A 21,382-nucleotide genomic window follows, 5' to 3' on the forward strand; every position below is an offset into this window, starting at 1 on the left:
CTACTTTGGAGGCTGAGGCAGGAGAATCACTTGAACACAGGAGGCAGAAGTTGCAGTGAGCCAAGATTGCACCACTGCACTCCAGCCTGGATGACAGAGTGAGACTCCATCTCAAAAAAGACAAAACAAAACAAAATAAAAAACTTGTCTTTCTATATGCACTGGATCCATGTATCTGCTATAGTTTTGGAACATGTCTAGTATTGTACTTGTTATCTATACCAGTTTTGGGAAAACTAATAGAGTATTAGAGGGTGCTGTCTTTTTTTTTTTTTTTTTTTGAGATGGAGTCTTGCTCTTTTGCCCAGGCTGGAGTGAAGTGGTGCAATCTCACCTGACTGCAACTGCCGCCTCCCATGTTCAAGCGATTCTTCTGCCTCACCTTCCCGAGTAGAGTTCTGTCTTTTTTTTTTTTTTGAGACGGAGTTTTGCTCTCGTTGCCCAGGCTGGAGTGCAATGGCGTGATCTTGGCTCACTGCAACCTCTGCCTCCCAGGTTCAAGCAATTCTCCTGCCTCAGCCTCCTGAGTAGCTGGGATTACAGGCATGCACCACCATGCCCAGCTAATTTTGTATTTTTAGTAGAGACGGGGTTTCTCCATGTTGAGGCTGGTCTCGAACTCCTGACTTCAGGTGATCCGCTTGCCTCGGCCTTCCAAAGTGCTGGGATTACAAACGACCCACCGCGCCCAGCCGAGAGTTGTGTCTTAAATGTTCCTCAGTATAGCAAGTATGTGAGTGTCTAACTTATGTTTAGCCCTGTTGTAGAGGCTCATTACATGTACTATGGCAACATTGATCATTGTTTCTCCCATTACAGGGATACTCATATTTATGATGCAAGGCAACTGAAGTCCAGGGGAAGTCAGCCTTTGATTTCTTTGACTGAACATACAAAGAGCATTGCTTCTGCCTATTTTTCACCTCTTACTGGTAACAGAGTGGTGACCACATGTGCCGATTGTAATCTGAGGTAAATTGGGAAGGCAGAAATGTTTTTAAGGAATGTAAAGATTCTATAGCTATTGTGTCAGTAAACCAAAAGCTTTGTTTACTGCTGTTCCCTATTAAATTGCTAACGTTATTGTTTAGTAGTGATATCTAGGTTCCTAAAGACTGATGACCTGTATTTAATGGCTTTTCAGCAGTTTTTGGGTCCTGGAAATTTCCTTGAGACTGGCAAAGGTCCGTAGGTACCCTGAGGGGTTTATGGTCCAGCTTTCCTTTAAACACTGAAGAATCCCCGAAACCAGGCTGTGAGAAGGAGATAATTTTAGCATACTTTGGGGTCACTGTGATCTATACTGCAAGTGAAGTGCTGAATGGAAATTGCAGAGCCCCAGACCGTGAGCAGACAGAAAATAGCAAAAACTGGGGTTCTATACAAGCTATTGGATATGGTTTTATAGTTCTAGGGTTTTAGCTTTAGTACTTTTCTATAGCTACTTCCCAAAAATGGATTTAAAGTGTAATATAAACCAATTGAACAAAAAACAAAACTGTGTCAATAAAGATGTCGGGAACATTAGTGTAATCACAAAGGAAAATTATTTTGTTCTCTTTTAGAATCCCTGATTTTGCTTAAAATTGCAAGCCCTTTTCAGTTTCTAAGAGTTTTACCTTAAGCGATTTTGGAATTCCTACATTATTCAGTTGAGTGTATACTGTGCACCAGGCTCCAGAATGGCACCCAGTTTCTGTTTAAACCCACCTGTTGGGAAGAGTGTGGTCTGCAGTGTGTGACAGTTGTCCAGTTAGTTTCTAGCCAAGTCTGTGAGTATTACCAGATGGTGCAGAAAGAGAGTCACCAGGGAATGGTAGGCCAGCATCCCCTTTCCACTCATTCAGTTTCCTTTGTCTCGAAAGCTACCTGTTCTGTTCCTGTTCATTTACACTGCAGTTTAGTCTTGTTACATTAACTATTAGTGGTTTGGCTTTCTACTAATCTATTTAGGCAATAAGCTCTAGTGCCAACCAACCATACTAGAAAAGCTAGGCACAAGGAGAAGAGAAGAAGGAGGTGGTGATGCTGTTAGTTTCCTTCTGCTGAAGTGCTCAGTGGAGGCTTCTAGACTGTTCTCTAACTGCTGTATAAAATCTCCTCTCTTTGGCCAGGTGTAGTGGCTTATGCCTATAATCCCAGCGTTTCGGGAGGCTGAGGTGGGAGGATCACTTGAGCCCAGGAGTTCGAGACCAGCCTGGGCAACAGAAAGAGACCCTGTCTTTACATAAAAAATTAGCCAGACATGGTATTGTGTGCTTATAGTCCCAGCTACTTGGGAGGCTGAGGTGGAAGGATCACTTGAACCTGGGAGGTTGAGGGTTCAGTGACCTGTGACAGTGCCATTGCACTTCAGCCTGGGCATCAACTGAGATGCTGTCTCTTGAAAACCAAAACACAACTCCTCCTTGGTTGCTGGTTGATCTTAGTCTGGAAATGACAGTATCAGGCCTTCAACTGATGAGTCTCAGGGAAACTGCTCTTGATACACAGATGTACTTTTAGGTGATTTGTACATTTTCAGAACATATCCTTTATGTCCCATATTATTGTGAATTGTGGATATAATTTTACAGTTCAGATTATCACTTTAGAATGTGCATTTTATTTCTATTCATTTATCATTATTAATGTTTTTTTTTAGAGACAAGATCTCTTTGTTGCCCAGGCTAGAGTGCAGTGGCATGATCATGGCTCACTGCAACCCTGACTGGCTGGGCTCCAGCAATCTTACTGCCTTAGCTTCCAAGTAGCTGGGACTAGAGGTATGCGCCACCATACCTAGCTATTATTATTATTTTTTATTTTTTTTTGTAGAGATAGGGTCTCACTATATTGCCCAGGCTGGTCTGAAACTCCTGGCCTCAAGTGATCCTCCCACCTTGGCCTCAAAGTGCTGAGATTACAGGCATGAGCCACAACAGCCAGCCAAATGATTTCTACACTAAACTGTAAGCACTGACTTATTTTATAAAACATCTTGCAACTTTTGTTTAGTATTTTAGCCAAGATTTGTTGGAGCCGGATCCTACCCCCTATGTTTTTTTTTGTAGACAGGGTCTTGCTCTGTTGCTCATGCTGGAGTGCAGTAGTGTGATCATAGCTCAGTGTAATCTCAAACTCCTGGGCTTAAGTGATCTTTTCACCTCAGCCTCCTGAGTAGCTTGGACTACAGGCATGTGCCCCATGCCCAGCTAATTTTTAAATTTTTTGCACAGATGGGTCTCACTGTATTGCCCAGGCTGGTCTCATACTCTTGGCCTCAGGTGATCCGCCTGTGGATTACAGGCATAGGCCTCTAAACCTGGCCTGATCCTACATATTTTTAAATGACAATTATGTATTTCATACCGTGAATTAATGAGAAGCTTGTTAAATACACTGATATTTATTTCAGAAAGTTTTTAAGAAACAAAATAATGTCTTACTCTCTCTATTTTGCAGAATTTTTGACAGCAGCTGTGTATCTTCTAAGATTCCTCTCCTCACCACCATCAGGTAGGCTTCTATATGCCAAATAATGTAGATGTGGATTACATGAACCGTTTGTTGCAGTGCATACATTAGACATCTGATTGTCAAAGATATGTAGTAGTCCTGATTTTTGAATACAAAAATTATAAGTGTCCCAGTTTGCTAGTTCCTATCCGGAAGGGTTCTTGCTTCTAGGTTCTCTGTGTCTGTAGAGGTTCAGTCTCTTGTAGTCAGTAGCTGTTCTCTGCAGGTGGGAGGTTATTGTTGGTTAAGGTTAATGACTTTATTCTGAACTAAATTACTCATGTTATCTTATTGAAGAAGACTGTAATTATTCACTTGCTGATGAGGCTGTCTGAAGCTCTGTTTATTTGTGTCTGTTTATTCTGGGCCTAGAGGGTTTCCCCGTCTTCCCACTTCATTTCTTTGATTATACTCTTATATCAACTACTTTGAATGTGTGTATATATATATATATATATATATATTTTTTTTTTTTTTTGGAGACTGAGTCTCTGTTGCCCAGGCTGGAGTGCAGTGGTGTGATCTCTGCTCACTGCAATCTCCACCTCTTAGGTTCAGGTGATTTTCTTGCCTCAACCTCCTGAGTAGCTGGGATTACAGGCACGTACCACTACGCCCGGCTAATTTTTTGTATTTTTAGTAGAGATGGGGTTTCACCATGTTGGTCAGGCTGGTCTCAAACTCCTGACCTTGTGATTCACCCACCTCGGCCTCCCAAAATGCTGGGATTACAGGCGTGAGCCACAGTGCTCGGCCTTGTATGTGTGTATTTAACATCAAACTTTACTCAATGCCTTCTCCTGATATCTCTCTTTGTCAGTATTTATGAAGTTGGGAATAGTGTGTGATATATATTGATTGTTGCTTCATACATTTTGTTCCATTTTATCAGTTTCTTTTTTTTTCAGGTCCACAATTTTTATTTATTTATTTATTTTTATTTTTTTATTTTTGAGACGGAGTCTCGCTGTGTCGCCCAGGCTGGAGTGCAGTAGCCGGATCTCAGCTCACTGCAAGCTCCGCCTCCTGGGTTTATGCCATTCTCCTGCCTTAGCCTCCCGAGTAGCTGGGACTACGGGCACCCGCCACCTTGCCCGGCTAGTTTTTTGTATTTTTTAGTGGAGACGGGGTTTCACCATGTTAGCCCATGTTGGGATGGTCTCGATCTCCTGACCTCATGATCCGCCCGTCTCGGCCTCCCAAAGTGCTGGGATTACAGGCTTGAGCCACCGCGCCCGGCCTATTTATTTTTATTTTTTTTAAAGACAGAGTCTCACTTTGTAGCCTAGGCTGGAGTGCAGTGTCATGATCTCGGATCACTGCAACCTCCACCTCCTGGGTTCAAGCAATTCTGCCTCAGCCTTCCAAGAAGCTGGGATTACAGGTTCACACCACTCTGGCTAATTTCTGCATTTTTAGTAGAGATGAGGTTTCTCCACGTTGGTCAGACTGGTCTCGGACTTTTGACCTCAAGCGACCACCCACCTTGGCCTCCCAAAGTGCTGGGATTACAAGTGTGAGCCCCCATGCCCAACCTATGTTATGTTATGTTATGTTATGTTATGTTATTTTTTATTTTTTATTTTTGTTTTATTTTATTTTGAGACAGAGTCTCGCTCTGTTGCCCAGGCTGGAGTGCATTGGCATGATCTCGGCTCATTGCAGCCTCTGCTTCCTGGGTTCAAGCAATTCTCCTGCCTCAGCCTCTTGAGTAGCTGGGACTACAGGCACGCGCCACTATGCCCAGCTAATTTTTGTACTTTTTTTTTAGTAGAGATGGGGTTTCCCATGTTGGCCAGGCTGGTTTTGAACTTCTGGACTCAAGTGATCCACCTGCCTCGGCCTCCTAAAGTGCTGAGATTACGGGCATGAGCCACTGCACCCAGTCTTATTTTTTAATTGACTAATACAATTGTATATATTTATCATGTACAACATGTTTTGAAATATATACATTGTGGAATGGCTAAATCAAGCTGATTAACGTATGTATTACCTCACGTACTTACCATTTTTTTGTGGTGAGAACACTTAAAATCTGTCAGCAATCTTCAAGAATATAAATATTGTTATTGACTATGGTCATCCTGATATACAATTGACCTCTTGAATGTATTTCTCCTATTAACTGAAATTTCATAGTTTTTGACCAACATCTCCCCAACCCTTTCCCTCTCTGCCCAGCAGTTTCTTAAGTTCTCTCTCTTTTTTTTTTTCTTTTTTTTTGAAAAAGAAACAGGGTCTCACTCTCTTGCCCAGTATGGAGTGCAGTGGCATGATCATGGCTCACTTCAGCCTCAATCTCTTGGACTTGAGCAGTTTTCTTGCCTCAGCCTCCCAAGTAGCTGGGACTACAGACACACAGAACCATGTCCCTCTAATTTTAAAAATTTTTTGTAGAGATGGGGACTTGCTGTTGCCCAGGCTGGTCTGGAACCCCTGGCCTCAACTGATCCTCCTATGTGGGCCTCCTGAAGTGTTGGCATTATAGGCATGAGACATCATGCCCGGCCTTACAACTTTGTTATTTTTTATTTATTATTATTTTTTAGACTAGTCAAGTGCAGTAGTGAGAAGGTGGGAAAGAGTAGAACAAAGAGTATTATCTGTAACTGACTGTGAACAATCAATTAAAATAAGTCACTACCTTTGAACTAGCCTCAGCTTTTTAAAATTCCCCATATGAGTGAGATCATGTGGTATTTGTCTTTCTGTGCCTGGCTTATTTTACTTAACATAATGTCTCCAGGTTCATCCATGATAGGGTTTTCTTAAGTGGAATAGTATTCCATTATGTGTATATACTATGTTTTCTTTATTCATTTATCCATTGATTGATTGATTCCATATCTTAGATGTGACAGTGAATGTGGGAGTACAGGTATCTCACAGATAGTTCATTTCCTTTGGATATATTCCCGGTAGTGGGATTGCTGGATCATATGGTAGTTCTATTGTTAATTTTTTGAGGAACCTCCATACTGTTTTCCATTATGGGTGCACCAATTTACATTTCCACCAACAACATACTAGGGGTCCTCCTTCTCTGTATTCTATATCTTTACCAATACTTGCTATCTCTTCTTGTTTTGATAATGGCCATTCTACTAGATGTAAGGTGATATCTCATTGTGGTTTTAACTTGCATTTCACTGATGATTAGTGATATTGAACATATTTTCATATAATTGGCCATTTGTATGTCATCTTTTGAGAAGTGTGTATTCAGATTCTTTGCCCATTTTTTAATTGGGTAATTTGTTTTCTTTTCTTTTTTTTTTTTTGAGAAGGAGTCTCGCTCTGTTGCCCAGGCTGGAGTACAGTGGCACATCTCAGCTCACTGCAAGCTCCACCTCCCGGGTTCACGCCATTCTCCTGCTTCAGCCTCCCCAGTAGCTGAGACTACAGGCACCTGCCACCACACCCAGCTAATTTTTTTTGTATTTTTTTTTTTTTTTTTTAGTAGAGACGGGGTTTCACCGTGTTAGCCAGGATGGTCTCGATCTCCTGACCTCGTGATCTGCCCGCCTCGGCCTCCCAAAGTGCTGGGATTACAGGCGTGAGCCACCACGCCTGGCCTTTTGTTTTTTTAACGGAGTCTTGCTCTTGTTGCCCAAGCTGAACTGCAATGGCACGATCTCAGGTCACTGCAACCTCTGCCTCCCAGGTTCAAGCAATTCTCGTGCCTCAGTCTCCTGAGTAGCTGGGATTACAGGCCTGAGCCACAATGCCTGGCTAACTTTCCTATTTTTAGTAGAGATGGGGTTTTACCATGTTGGTCAGGCTGGTCTCGAACTCCTGACCTCAGGTGATCCGCCTGCCTCGGCCCCCCAAAGTGCTCGGATTATAGGCATGAGCCACTGTGCCCAGCCAGTATTTTGTTTTTTAATTTTTTAATTTTTATTTTTTGAAATGGAGTCTCCCTCTGTCACCCAGGCTGGAGTGCAGTGGCGTGATCTCAGCTCACTGCAACCTCCACCTCCTGGGTTCAAGCAATTCTCCTGCCTCAGCCTCCCCAGTAGCTGGGATTACAGGCACGCGCCACCATGCCTGGCTAATTTTTGTATTTTTATTTTTTTTGAGACAGAGTCTCACTCTGTTGCCCAGGCTGGAATGCAGTGGTGCAGTCTTGGCTCACTGTAGCCTCCATCTCCTGGGTTCAAGCGATTCTCCAGCCTTAGCCTCCCTAGGAGCGGGGATTACAGGCGCCCGCCACCATGCCCAGCTAATTTTCCTATTTTTAGTAGAGACAGGGTTTCACCATGTTGGCCAGGCTGGTCTCAAACTCCTGATCTTGAATGATCCACACCCTTGGCCTCCCAAAGTGCTGGGATTACAGGGGTGAGCCACTGTGCCCAGCCAATTTTTGTATTTTTAGTAGACTGGGTTTCGCCATGTTGGCCAGGCTGGTCTCGAACTCCTGACCTCAGGTGACCAACCTGCCTCAGCCTCCCAAAGTGCTGGGATTACAGGCATGGGCCACTGTGCCCACCTATATTTTGTATATGTTTAAAAAATTTATGTAGGGTGATTATTCTAGGGGCTAAGAATTTTCATTAATGATAGGATCATTTAAGTAGCAGTGGGAAATGTGTTTCTCTATAGTCCATACTTTAATGAAAAAGGATTGTTAGTGATATTAAGGCAAAGAGACTAAAAGGGCAGTACTTGTGTTTCCGCTTTTGAGTACTATAAAGGACTCCATATGTTTTATTTTGGGAGATTTTTGGATGAGGAGGATATCGTCTCTGTCCAGAGGTTCAGTCCTGTAGAGAGGATGAGATAAGGTTGGTGGTAACTCAGTAACTTAATGAGAAGAAACTTAGCAGAAAAAACTAGCATTTAGGAGCAATGCCATCTTTACCCTCTCTGCCCAGTGCTACCTTATTTAACCTTACTTCATTTAAAAAATATATTGTTTTCCTCACTAGGCACAACACTTTCACTGGGCGATGGCTGACCAGGTTCCAAGCCATGTGGGATCCTAAACAAGAAGACTGTGTCATAGTTGGCAGCATGGCCCATCCACGACGGGTAGAAATCTTCCATGAGACAGGAAAGAGGGTGCATTCGTTTGGTGGAGAATGCCTTGTCTCTGTGTGTTCCATCAATGCCATGCACCCAACTCGGTATATTTTGGCTGGAGGTAATTCCAGCGGGAAGATACATGTTTTTATGAATGAAAAAAGCTGCTGAGTTTTTGGTTCAAGAACATCAATTTGTTCAAATAGACCACTGTCCAAGGAACCTAGTAATTGGCGTGCCTTAGTGTGTTTACTTGGTAATGTGTTACATTTAGCAAATATTAACAGTGTTTTATTAATAAGACTATAAGAAGAGTGTAATTTTAGTAAGGGAGAAGTCTTGGAGGGTTGCTTCTGCAGGATGGGGAGGGAATTTGAGGGGAGGCTCAGGTGCCTTCAGGACTTTTTAAAAAATTTTTTTTTTTTTTGAGACGGAGTCTTGCTCTGTCGCCCGGGCTGGAGTGCAGTGGCCGGATCTCAGCTCGCTGCAAGCTCCGCCTCCCAGGTTCAAGCGATTCTCCTGCTTCAGCCTCCCAAGTAGCTGAGATTACAGGCACCTGCCACCATGCCTGGCTATTTTTTGTAGTTTTAGTAGACATGGGGTTTCATCATGTTGGCCAGGCTGGTCTCAAACTCCTGACCTCAGGTGATCTGCCTGCCTCGGCCTCCCAAAGTGCTGGGATTACAGGCATGAGCCACTGCACCTGGCCATGAGCACTTTTAATTGAGACAGTATGCTGAGAAATTCTAACATTATAACTTATAAAGCTTTGACTATTAAAGTTTTTGTGATCTAATGATATGGTTTTGATTCTATAGTGATTTGTGGTTTATTTTATAGTTTGGAATGAATGCTTATCTCTAGGCTCACACATTGGAAGGGGACCCGGAAAGGTAATCTAACTCAGTGATTTGAAACTTGATTTTTTTTAACTGAGAACTTTTTTTGCCCCCTGCCTGTAGGTTAAATCTTATGTGAAATGCCAAGATAATTGCCGAGCAGCTTTGGTTTACCCAGGGCAGGGTCTGGGTCTGTCTGTATTTTCCTTTCCCCTTCCTCTAGATGACTCCTGAGACACAGGCAGGACTCCCAAGCACAGGGTTTGGATCTGCCCCGGTCCCGGCATTCCAGGATAAGATTGCCTCAGACCTGTGTTTTTCAGACTGGGTTTTGCTCTTCACATGAAATCAGTTAAATGACAATGACTGGTGTTGAAAAAAATGAAAAGGAAAGAATTTGTAAAGAACAGAAAACATATTTGAGTAAGTATTATTTGGTAAAACTTAGTTACATATGCATATATATTGGTAGGTATATATGTTTATGTATATTTTGATGTCAAATAAATTATATATATATATTTTATCACTGTAGTACCATGGGTAATGGATAAAGAAGTGAAAGCTACTGCTTAGAATGAAGAATGCCCCAGTCTTACCTGTCCCGATCTTTAAACTGTCCAAAGGAAATTCAATAGCCTGTTAAGTGAATACTTTCATTCTTACTCATATTTAGGTGAAATATTATGAAATACTCACCACTTTTGGTATTTTATCAAAAATGTTTTCTTTTCAGAAGTTATGGTAATTTCAATGTGTTTATTGTTGGGAGGGGAGCTGCCAAATCAGTTATTCATATTACTGTGTGACATCTATCCAACTTTTTTCATTCTTCATTGCCAAATACTGAAAGACTTGTAAACAGCTTTGGCAATATGTTTGAATTCTAAGAGGAAATATTTTCGCATAATTCTATATCAGAGAAATATAGTGATATATAATTTCCTTGAAAACAAATTTCTAAATAATTTTCTTCTCTGTAATCTAAGTGTAAAAAGTTTTTCAATAGGTTTAGGTGTTTATGAACAATAGTTCTCTATTTTCTAGTTGGTATAAACAGAGGAATTGACAAGTGAGATGGAAATGTTAATTTATAAAGGGAAAGTAAAGCTAGGTGAGGTTGAGTTATAATTAAACTGTTCAGGAAACATTGTAAAGGCTTTAGGCTCCCTTTTTCATTTCTACACCAATTAATCTCATGGGTTCTAGAGTGGTTAGTTCTATGGGAATTGTTTTTGTTTTTGTTTTTAAAGATGCTGAAAACTACTCTCAATCAAATTAGTACTATCATTTAAGCTTTGAATACTTGGCGATAATTGCCTGGCCTCTTCAATAAATGTTAGCAAATTCTTGATGTTCCTCACTTTTGTGGTTTCTTTTGCCATAGTAGCTTCATAAACAGTGCTATTTATATTCACTTACACTTAATAGAGTTGTATCTGGAGGCAATGCAGGAAGAAAGTAAAATAATTAGGGACTTTTTTTTTTTTTTTTTGGTGATAAGCTTTCTAATGGAGTAATTGTTTAAATCTACACAGCACATAAAAGAAAATTGTCCCCCTTGGGACCTTCTTACACTGTAATCTGTAGTGAAAGGTACTTCTCCCACAGACTTGCCTACAGCCGGCTTCAGTAATTATGTGTGTATTATTGCTTCCTTCAGGATAAGCCTTTTCTGTAAGTTTGGCCTTTATGATATCTCTTAAGCTCTGAATTCCACTTTTTATTTATTTATTTTTTTTTTAAACATACCCAGCCTTTTGTTATGTAACTTTTAAGTAAGGAGCAGACAATTCTCATTTTCGGTTGTCAGAGACTTGGTCAGACTAGGAGAGACCACAAATGATTAGGAATTAATCGAATCTGAGTTGCTCAAGTCCTATTTTAGTATTCTCGCCTTTTTTTTTTTTTTTTTTTTTTTTTGAGACGGAGTCTTGCTCTGTTGCCCAGGCTGGAGTGCAGTGGCCGGATCTCAGCTCACTGCAAGCTCCGCCTCCCGGGTTTACGCCATTCTCCTGCCTCAGCCTCCCGAGTAGCTGGGACTACAGGCGCCCGCCACCTCGCCCAGCTAGTTTTTTACGTATTTTTAGTAGAGACGGGGTTTCACCGTGTTCGCCAGGATGGTCTCGATCTCCTGACCTTGTGATCCACCCGTCTCGGCCTCCCAAAGTGCTGGGATTACAGGCTTGAGCCACCGCGCCCGGCCTATTCTGGCCTTTTGAAAAGCTTCCTTTTCACCAAGATTTTAGAAAGGGAGTTCTCTAGGAAAGCAGGGATCCTTAGGGCTGTGGATACAAGGATTTAAATCCTTTCAGCCAATGTACAGTAAATGGGGTAGAGTTGGGGAGAAGACACACATGCCTTCTGTATCAAACTGAGAAGAGGAAATCTATGCCCTGTAACTTCAGATTCCAAAAACTTCCATGTCCCATTGGGTTGTCCTTTCTGACTTAGTACATTTCCCCCTGCTTTTTAGTAGGGTGTTGATGGCTAGAAATACCAAGATAGCAGATTGTATTTTGACTCATTTGGCTGTAAATATTTGGATTTCAAATGAAAAAGTGGAATTTATGAGGAAGATAACATTTAGTACAATTACACAGAGCTGAAGAACAAAACATTTTATGATACGTTTTCCCCAAAATGGAAGCTGAGCAAGAGGAAATTTATTAAAAGTGTGCTTTGCTTGTTTTACTCCATTCCATCAGCAGGTTGTAGGGGTCTGAAGAGGAAGCCTGTTCATGAGCTAAAACTAAGTGTGTTCAGGTGCAGAGGAGCTAGATTGTGCTAGAGGAATCCAAAGCAGAGGGAGTAGGGACTAGAGTCCCACCAGGGTGTGTGCACAGGCTGTTCTTGATAAGCTGTCAGCAGAAGGGAGGCTGCTGTGAATCGGCAGGGCCATGGGAAGCCACCCAGGTCCAGTGTTTCTTGTGCTTTTTACTCTTTGGATCACTTCAAGCAAAATCTTATGTCATAAAAACATACAAAAAATTCCACTGGGAATAGTGTGCTGGATAGCATTTTATAGGTAGTGGGTACCTCTGAAATTTGGAGGTAACATAGCCTGATTGGTGTTTAGGAAGATGATCTGGAAACAGAAATGGGAGAGTGGAGGGCAGGCAGAATTGAGAAGACAAAGATTAGGTAAGAAGCTAGCACAGTGGACCAAGCCCCCAGTGTCACCTCTTATCCTCATAGAATTTGGAAGACCATTTCCAATTCTGTAGCCACAGAGTGATGGTTACATAATCAGATAAGATAATGCTATAGGGATGTATTTTGTAAATATGTGGTGGTGGTATCATTGTAGTTCCTTTTTAGAAAGTATTTTCTGTGCTCCCACTTACTCCAGGCTTGAGTAAGAACACCAGACCAGAAGCTGGACCATCTGGGTTCTAGTTTGGGCTCTACCACTATGTAATCTTGGGAAAATCACTTAGCCTTCTTGGTTTTCCTCATCAGAAAAATGATGTCCAATTCACTTTAAAATTATTACATTTTATAGCTTCTCAGTTTCTCTTTTTTTTTTTTTTTTGAGATAGTCTTGCTCTGTCACCCAGGCTGGAGTGTAGTGGTGCGATCTCGGCTCACTGCAACCTCCGCCTCCCAGGTTCAAGTGATTCTCTCCTGCCTCAGCCTTCTGAGTAGCTGGGATTATGGGCATGCGCTGCCATGCTCGGCTAATTTTTGTATTTTTAGTAGAGATGGGGGTTTCACCATGTTGGTCAGGCTGGTCTTGAACTCCTAACCTCGTGATCTGCCCGACTCGGCCTCCCAAAGTGCTGGGATTACAGGCGTGAGCCACTGCGCCTGGCCACTTCTCAGTTTCTAACAGTATGTATTTGGGGGTATGGGACAAGGATAATAGGTGGATACAAGCAAAATGATTATTTTATATGATCCAAGTGAATAGTAGTCAGCTGTGTAAATCCCACCGGTATTCTTTTATCTATGTGTAACTTTAAGGGAGGAAAATAAGACAGGCTGTTATTAAAGAAAAAGCCCACTCTTCCATGATATTTAAATATTTATTTAAGTTTAAAAATAATCTTCATGGCACCAATGATTTTATGCTAACTACATACTGCATATGTAGAAAAAAGTACATTGCTTTGAAGGAAAATGTAACTTAAGAGTTTTTGGCACACGGAAGGTTAACAACTATATATATTTTAAATGAAACTAAGAAATTCACATTTGCAGGTAGTTTACCCTCTACTGCTTAAAGATGCAGTACACTATTCTTTAGTAAGAGTTTTATTTCCTCTGATAGATGAAGCTATGAAAACCAGTGCTTTTTCTACAATGAGATAAAATAATTTTGAGAGAAAATGAGACATGTTAGAACACAGTATAACCAGGTTAAAAACTTGAACAATTTTTAATGGTGGAGATATACCAAAAAAGACTAATCACCAAAGGAGGTTTATTATTCAAGCACTATTTGAAAAGCAAACTGAAGGAAACTTTTCTATCCATATTTTCTGGGATGAGCCCTGGAAAAAAACAACCCTAAAGTTTCTGTTTAGAGAGCAAAATTTAGCTGTTAGAAATGGCATAGACTACTGTACTGTTAGAACTCTAGACACAAGGAACATACTAGGATATGGAATTGCATCTGTCTCTAATGTGAATATGAAAGGTCGGAGTTGAGGCTATCACTCACTGCATAGAAACACCAGATTCTACAAACTGAGGTAGGAGCACTACACTAAAAGGTAATCTTCTATGTTGCATAAGACAGTAGATATCCAGGTTGACACCAGCCCCCTGTCTCCTGACAGCCTTTTAATCTCTGGGTCTACTTTTCACATTAGTCCTGTGCTAAATAAAGCCTTTGCTATGTAGATGACAAGTGGCAGTGGCTAGTTGGTTTTAACTGACCCCTAATCTCTACTAGGATCTCTTTCGGTTTATATTGTCACTCGATAAACAGATGTTTATAATTCTGCCTAAATTGTTGCTGGTATGAAAATGGTCAGAGAGGCCCTCTTCCCTTCTTAGATTCCAGCTGTGTTTTAGCATTCCAGTACTTGGCCATTTGGCATCAGACATCTTTTTGCTGGTTAGTTGTTCAAGCACCCTTTAAACAAGCAACCCTGGTGCCTCCACTGGGAAGAGGTCCCAGATCTTTAATACATGTCAGGCATGGAAACAGAGCTGACTGACCCTCTTCTGCTAACATATTGGTAAGGATCAGTTTTACTGTCTAGATCAGGATTGGCATATTATGGCCTGTAGGCCAAATTCAGCTCACTGTTTTCATAAAGTTTTATTGGAACACAGCCATGTTCCTTCATTTACAAATTATGGCTGTTTTTGTGCTGTGATGGCAGACTTGAGTGGTTGTGACAGAGCAAGGCGTGCTAAGCCAAAATAATTACTGTGTTGCACTTTACAGAAGTTTATTGACCTCTGGTCCAGATGAAAGGATGTCTTTAAAATTATGCAAATCTCTCCCTAAGAGCCCCGATTATTCCACAGTTGTTGTATTCTAAACATGGACATGGTTCTACCATCTCAGGGGACAAAATAGGGGAGGTCAAATCTACAAGTGACTCATTCTGTTGTGTTTGGGGCTGTCCAATTAGGGAATCAGCAGCTGCTCTACTTTTGTGTGGGTCCAGGAATATGTCCATTGACCATCCTTAAATAAGCCCTCAAGCCCCAGATGACTTAGAAATCTCTCCCTGAGATGAAAACAGGATCTTGTGTGTGATTGGTTTTAGAGTTGAAGAGCTTGGGCCTAGGACCCCACACTCACCCTTCCTATGCCTGTGCTTCTGTGTGCTTCCAGGACTTCCCTCTGCAAGGATGGTGATGCTTTCCTAGAACTTATGCAGAGGATGACCCTAGGGGGCAGCATTTCTACATCTAAGTGTTGGTCTCTGCTACGGTCACCTTCTGTGTTTTGTAGGCATCTCTTAGAAATCCTATTTTAAAAGATTCTTTTCCTGGTCCCTTCTAAGGCTGTTGATCTTGGAATTCTATTTTCTGAAGCTTTTCATTCTCAGGATCAGTTTCTTTCTTGCATCGTTTAGTTCATCAGGGTCTATTTTCTTAATCCATAAAGTAAAAACAAAATATGAATTGTTAAGAAAATAACATTTTGTTGTTAAAATATAAATTGAAATAGTCTTTGGGTCGGGGGGTGTATATAAAATAAGGACTGCTCTCCAAATCTCAACAGTCTCTCAGGTAACTTAACTCTTTCTCTTAACCACACTTCGTCCAACATTTCTGACAGAACTCTCTCTGGCACCACTGAATTCATTTAACGCCCCGGAGCACTATAAAAGTCTTGAGGTTCTTCAGAAAAAAAAATCACGTTAAGTCTAGTTTCATTATACAAAACTGTGGTGATGCCCACTAGGCTCTAGACTAAGGGGACAGACTTACCCCACCCCTGCTGCTGCTGCTGCTGTAGCGGTGGTCCCTTCAGATGCCCACTCTGCTCAGATTTGAAAAAACAAAAGGAAAAGAAAATCCAACTCAGACCATCATAAGAAGCAACCTTCCATTTAATCATTCTACATGGATGTTTACCTTTTTAAAAGTTCTGTCTGGCAAAAAAAACTAAACAGTCCTCATTGTCCAGATCCCTGGCCTGCCCTGCTGAGGCTGCAGTGACTAATCTACTGGAACCCAGTGGCACCAGCAGGAAAGCTCCTGCAGAATACAGAGGACAGCAGCTCTCTAGTCTTCAACTAGTGTCCCCTCTGCTAGGTGACACTACTGCAATAATCAGTAATAGTAAAATAAATTATTTTTATTTGATACTTCAAAATAATACACATCTATGAAAAATCAAAATTCATAAACCAAAAATTATCCTGCAAATTGGAAAGATGAGAAACAGAGTCGCTGAGCCTTTCTTGAAATAACTTCTGAAGAAAATGAGTTTTCCCAGTTTGTTTAGACAGGGCGTGAGCCTATCCCTTTCTTCTTCTGGGAAACACCCTCCTAGGCTGCAGTGGACTTTGAGTCATGAGAGGAGGACTTGGTATATGTGCCGATGGTTCCGCGATGGGTCCCATTGCTGGGAATGGGTAGCCGGGCTCCTTGGTCCACCTGGCTAGTTTTTGGGAGGAGTCATGCCTTCTCAGGTGTCAATGAGCAGGCTCACCACTGAGCGGATTTTGCAGGCAAACCATCGCCTGAGGGGACAAAAGTATTGATAGTGGAATTGTTCAAACTCGGGGGTCTGGCGGATATCGCGGAAAAAGGCAATGTCAAGGTCAGACTCGGTAAGGATGATCAGGAGGAGGAGCAAAACAAAGAGGAGTCCCATGGTCACAAGGAGCAAACGGAGGACACTTAGAACAAACTTATTCACCTGTTCCTCCTCGGGCCCGCCGTGCCCCTGACACAGGGCCCTCAGCTCTCCCCCAAGGGCCTCCACCTCTGTAGCAGTTGGGGTGCTGGCTTCAGATTCCTTCTCCTCCTCGATGCTGCAGGTGGCTCCATTGATCTGCCGGGAAAGCAACATCAGCTCCAGGCTGTGCTCAGCCACAGGGGTGGGCAGCACGCTGTCTGCAGGGCTGTAGGCCTCGTCTGCAATCACAGCTACTCGCTCATTGCTATCTGTCCGGCTGCTTCTCACGTGAGGCAGGAAGGTGTCCCCATGGGAAGAGGAACGCACTGGCGTGGAATGGGCACTGTCCCGTAGGGACTCTAGGCCTAGAAAGGCAAAAGGAACATGACTAGGCTGTGTCCCAATGCACCCTTTGCTTTCCAGTGGCACCCACTGTGTTTTATTGGGTACCATTCTGCACACCCACATGACCAGCAGCAGTAGCCGCTGCACTCTATTTCGATATATCAAGAAGATGACAGCCTGGGCGTGATGGCTCACGCCTGTAATCTCAGCACTTTGGGAGGCCAAGGTGGGTGGACTGCTTGAGATCAGGAGTTCCAGACCAGCCTGGCCAACGTGGTGAAACCCCATCTCAAGTAAAAATACAAAATTAGGTGTGGTGGCACATGCCTGTAATCCCAGCTACTTGGGAGGCTGAGGCAGGAGAATCGCTTGAACCTGGGAGGCGGAGGTTGCAGCAGTGAGCTGAGATTGCACCATTACACTCCATCCTCGGCAACAGAGTGAGACTCCATGTTTAAAAAAAAAAAAAAAAAAAAAAAAAAAGGCTGGGCACCGTGGCTCACGCCTGTAATCCCAGCACTTTAGGAGGCCGAGGCAGGCGGATCACGAGGTAAGGAGTTCGAGACCAGCCTGGCCAACATGGTGAAACCCCATCTCTACTAAAAATACAAAACTTTGTATTTGTGTGGTGGTGGGCGCCTGTAATCCCAGCTACTCGGGAGGCTGAGGCAGAAGAACTTCTTGAACTCGGGAGGCAGAGGTTGCAGTGAGCAGAGATCGTGCCACTGCACTCCAGCCTGGGCAACAGAGCAAGATTCTGCCTTGGGGTGGGGAGGAAGCCAGGTGTGGTAGTGCATGCCTGTTGTCCCAGTTACTTTGTAGGTGGGTGGGTTGCTTGAGGCTGGGAGGTCAAAGCTGCAGTGAACCAAGATCACACCACTGCATTCCAGCCTAAGCAACAGAGCAAGACTGTCTCATATATATATATATTATATATATAATATATAATATATATATTACTATATATAGCACATATAAAATATATATCATGTATATATGATATATATGATATATATAAAATATATGTATGAAACAAGAGGAGCCATAGAAATCACAGTGGCCATTTTAGAAAAGTATTTCTTTGCTTTTTGCTTATGGTTTTGGCCTAATTTGTGTGTGCGTGGTTTTTTTTTGAGACGGAGTCTTACTCTGTCGCCCAGGTTGGAATGCAGTGGTGCAATCTTGGCTCACTACAGCCTCTGCCTCCTGGGTTCAAGCGATTCTCGTGTTTCAGCCTTCTGAGTGGCTGGGATTACAGGTGTCTGCCACCACGCCTGGCTAATTTTTTGTATTTTGAGTAGAGATGGGGTTTGGCATTTTGGCCATGCTGGTCTAGAATGCCTGGCCTCCAAAAGTGCTAGGATTATAGGCGTGAGCCACCACACCCAGCCCCTAATTTCTTAAAGATTCTGCCTTCCTTGCCTTTAGTGTCCTAGGCCTGGTTTTTACCCCAATTTGAAAGAATCTGAATTCCAAACTACCCGATGCAGAGCTGGCACCACGGTTTGAGTCTCAAGTCTGCCTATTGGGTGGAAGGCTTTAAGAGGCAGGAATGGGCCAGACGCGATGGCTCCCATCTGTAATCCCAGCACTTTGGGAGGCCAAGGCGGGTGGATCACTTGAGCCAAAGGGTTCAAGACCAGGCTGGGCAACATAGCGAGACACTAAAATCTTAAATTTGTATAATGCTTTCAACTTTTTAAAGCACTTTCATTTTATCTTTCAGTAACTCCACAAGGTAGTGTGGGCAAGGGGTTACCTGAAGTCATGTGGTTAGACACTGTAACTATAAACTTTTTAACAAAAGAGAAGTAGGAATGGGGAGAAGGAGAATGTCTTGCCTAACTGGGTTCCATCAAATACTGAGTATCCTTGTAAAAATCCAGCATCAGCATACAGCATCTTGAGCTCATAAGGTCAAAATTTTTGGATTTCTGCAGCTGCTCTCAGTCTCTTCAGCCTCCGTTCTAGCTGTTCTGACCTTGTGGAATGATGGGGTAGAAACTCTCTCTGCTCTTCTTGAGGGGGCGTGGGAGTAGTCCCTGGCCAGCTCCCTCTTTTCCCCTGAGAAGGAGCTGGGTCTAGGATAGGCTGAAAAGCTCCCCTATCTTTAGGCCCTTCAGAGCACAAAACGGTTTCTGAGAAGATCTTGTTGGGTCGGTGAGGGGTGGGTGGGTGGATTTCTCTTACATTTGGTAGGAGAAAGGGGTATTCTATCCCCTAAAACTACCCATTATCTCTTCTCTCTTTCCAAGGTTCTCACAGGACTCAAGCCCTGGCAGGGAAAACTAGCTGGTTACACTCTCAACTGAACAGCAGCTACCCAGGCCAGAGGCTTTGGGCATACAGTGAGTGAGTGTGGCCCACATCACAGTGCTCCCAAGGACATGGCTTCTTGTTTTAGGCTCAACGTCTACATTTTCCACTCCTGGCCATCTTGGTAGTGCTGGTGTGGTTCTCTCTGCCTTTGTGACCTATGACAAGAAAAGCCAGTCCCTTTCTGTTGCCCTGAAATAGTCCCTGACAATCCCAGACTGAACCAGATTCCTAGCTCAGTAAAGGTTTTACCTAAGTCAGGCTGATTAGGGAGTTTTTTGGTTCAGGGCTAGCTCCAGATGCCCAAAGCTGTCTTTTTTCCCCTTCTCCCAGGACACAAAGCAGTCCAAAGGTCTCTCTTAAAAAGGTGTTAGTAACCTTTCAGAAGCAGTGTGTCCATCTTCCTTGGCTCCCTCATGGCTTGACCATTTGCACCCAGGCAGCCTGCTTGACCAGCCTGGTGGAGCCTGTCTTGGCACAGGCACAGTTAAGGATTCTCCAGAGGAATAAGCCCTGGAATCTGGGCTATGAATGAGTAGGACAAGGGAGAGAGGGCGTGGGGGCAAAGGCAGGGCACCTGCCATCCAGTTACGCCTTCCATTGCCTCACGGCTCATACATTTGCCACAGTTCTCAATCTCTGCTTTCAGAAGCTCCTCATAGTCCTAGCTGTCCCTGTGCTAAAATCTTAAATTTGTATAATGCTTTCAACTTTTTAAAGCACTTTCATTTTATCTTTCAGTAACTCCACAAGGTAGTGTGGGCAAGGGGTTACCTGAAGTCATGTGGTTGGTGGTTAATGGCAAAACCAAGGATAGAATCCAAGGCACTTTCTAGTTCATGATCCTGCTGATCATGTCCATTAAGTCCTCACGTTGTCAACAGGCTCCTGGAAACCATGACTTTAAGTCAAATGTTACAGCAGGTCCTCCAATGTTTTCTTCAGCATCATTTTGTTATAATTTTGAAAAAGTTTTTTAGTTTTTTGACAGTCTTACTCCATTGCCTAGACTGGAGTGCAGTAGTGCAATCATAGCTCACTGCAGCCTCGACCTCCCAGGCTCAGGTGATCCTCCCACCTCAGCCTCCTGAGTAGCTGGGACTACAGGCATGTGCCACCATGCCTAGCTAATTTTTGTATCTTTTTGTAGAGACAGGTTTTTGTGCTGGGATTATAGATGTGAGCCACCACGCCCAGCCCCATTTTGTTATAATGTTGATGAGGAAAACAGAAGTTTCATTGTACATCATTTTGCTTAAAGTTGCAGTTTCTAAGACCCTATCAACGATGTTAAGTGACGACTTAACTGTAGTCGGATTCCATGGAATGGAACCATGGGCCAGGATGGATTAAATCAACAGCCAGCATCTACCTTAGATTTAGGTCTTAATTGCCCAAGAAACTTTTTTGAAATAACCTGAAATTAGGAGCCTCTGTCCCTTGTTCTAGAGCTCTTGCTGTTCCTTTGACCTCTCTCTTACCCAGTATTCCTCCCTGATGTCCCCATTTGCACATGCAGCTTGAGGAAGAGGTACCTTGGAACAGGTTATGGGTCGCTGATAAGGCAGAAACCTTAAGGCCCTGGTTGCAGCATATTGCTGGCTTGGCTCCTTTCCCAGGCAGTCCTCTGCCCCCCTTTTCCTGGAACCTCGGCCCCATTGCACAGGGCACCTGCCACCCTTTCAAAGGCCTGCCCCTTCACGAGGACAGGTCTGACTGCAAGATCTTTCAAAGTAGAAAAGCTTAGCTTAACCTACGATTACGTGCCCTCAGCTTGTGGGGAAGGAGAGAGGCGGATGCTGTGACATCAGAAGAGAAAAAGTCAGAGGACCACCTGGAGCCACATCATACTGGGAGCTGTTGGTGCTCTCATTAAACAAGGTAATGGATAGATAGGCATTTCTTTTTCTTTTTTTTGAGATGGAATCTCACTCCATCGTCCAGGCTGGAGTGCAATGGCGCAATCTCCGCTCACTGCAGCCTCCACCTCCTGGGTTCAAGCGATTCTCCCACCTCAGCCCCGCGAATATCTGGGATTACAGGC

At 43.1% G+C, this 21,382-nt stretch overlaps 2 protein-coding genes and 1 long non-coding RNA gene across 18 annotated transcripts in view; 2 read left to right on the plus strand and 1 right to left on the minus strand.

The window, feature by feature from the left end:
- WDR76 (WD repeat domain 76) overlaps positions 1–9,319 on the plus strand; it is a 43,214-nt gene extending 33,895 nt beyond the window's left edge. For 4 of the 5 annotated variants that reach the window (XM_005559388.5, XM_073995690.1, XM_005559387.5 and 1 more), the window contains exons 11-13: positions 820–972; positions 3,445–3,498; positions 8,430–9,319. In XM_005559388.5, the coding sequence (XP_005559445.2) occupies positions 820–972; positions 3,445–3,498; positions 8,430–8,694 (472 nt within the window). In that variant the 3' untranslated portion in view covers positions 8,695–9,319. Of the gene's footprint in view, positions 1–819; positions 973–3,444; positions 3,499–8,429 lie in introns of those variants that run through there. The other variant, XM_073995692.1, reaches the window with a different exon arrangement.
- Positions 9,320–9,653: 334 nt separating this feature from the next.
- Positions 9,654–9,947, plus strand: LOC141407193 (uncharacterized). The gene is made up of 2 exons (XR_012414912.1): positions 9,654–9,785; positions 9,898–9,947. It is a non-coding gene; the product is annotated as an uncharacterized lncRNA (long non-coding RNA).
- Positions 9,948–13,376: 3,429 nt separating this feature from the next.
- FRMD5 (FERM domain containing 5) overlaps positions 13,377–21,382 on the minus strand; it is a 338,272-nt gene continuing 330,266 nt past the window's right edge. For 3 of the 12 annotated variants that reach the window (XM_005559390.5, XM_015452767.4, XM_073995693.1), the window contains one exon: positions 15,866–17,042. In XM_005559390.5, coding sequence (XP_005559447.1) covers positions 16,465–17,042 — 578 coding nt within the window. In that variant the 3' untranslated portion in view covers positions 15,866–16,464. Of the gene's footprint in view, positions 15,814–15,865; positions 17,043–21,382 lie in introns of those variants that run through there. The other 9 variants (XM_015452764.3, XM_045395355.2, XM_015452763.3 and 6 more) reach the window with 6 other exon arrangements.

Source organism: Macaca fascicularis, chromosome 7 (genome assembly GCF_037993035.2).
Source record: "Macaca fascicularis isolate 582-1 chromosome 7, T2T-MFA8v1.1".
In the NCBI taxonomy this organism is placed as follows: Eukaryota; Metazoa; Chordata; class Mammalia; order Primates; family Cercopithecidae; genus Macaca; species Macaca fascicularis.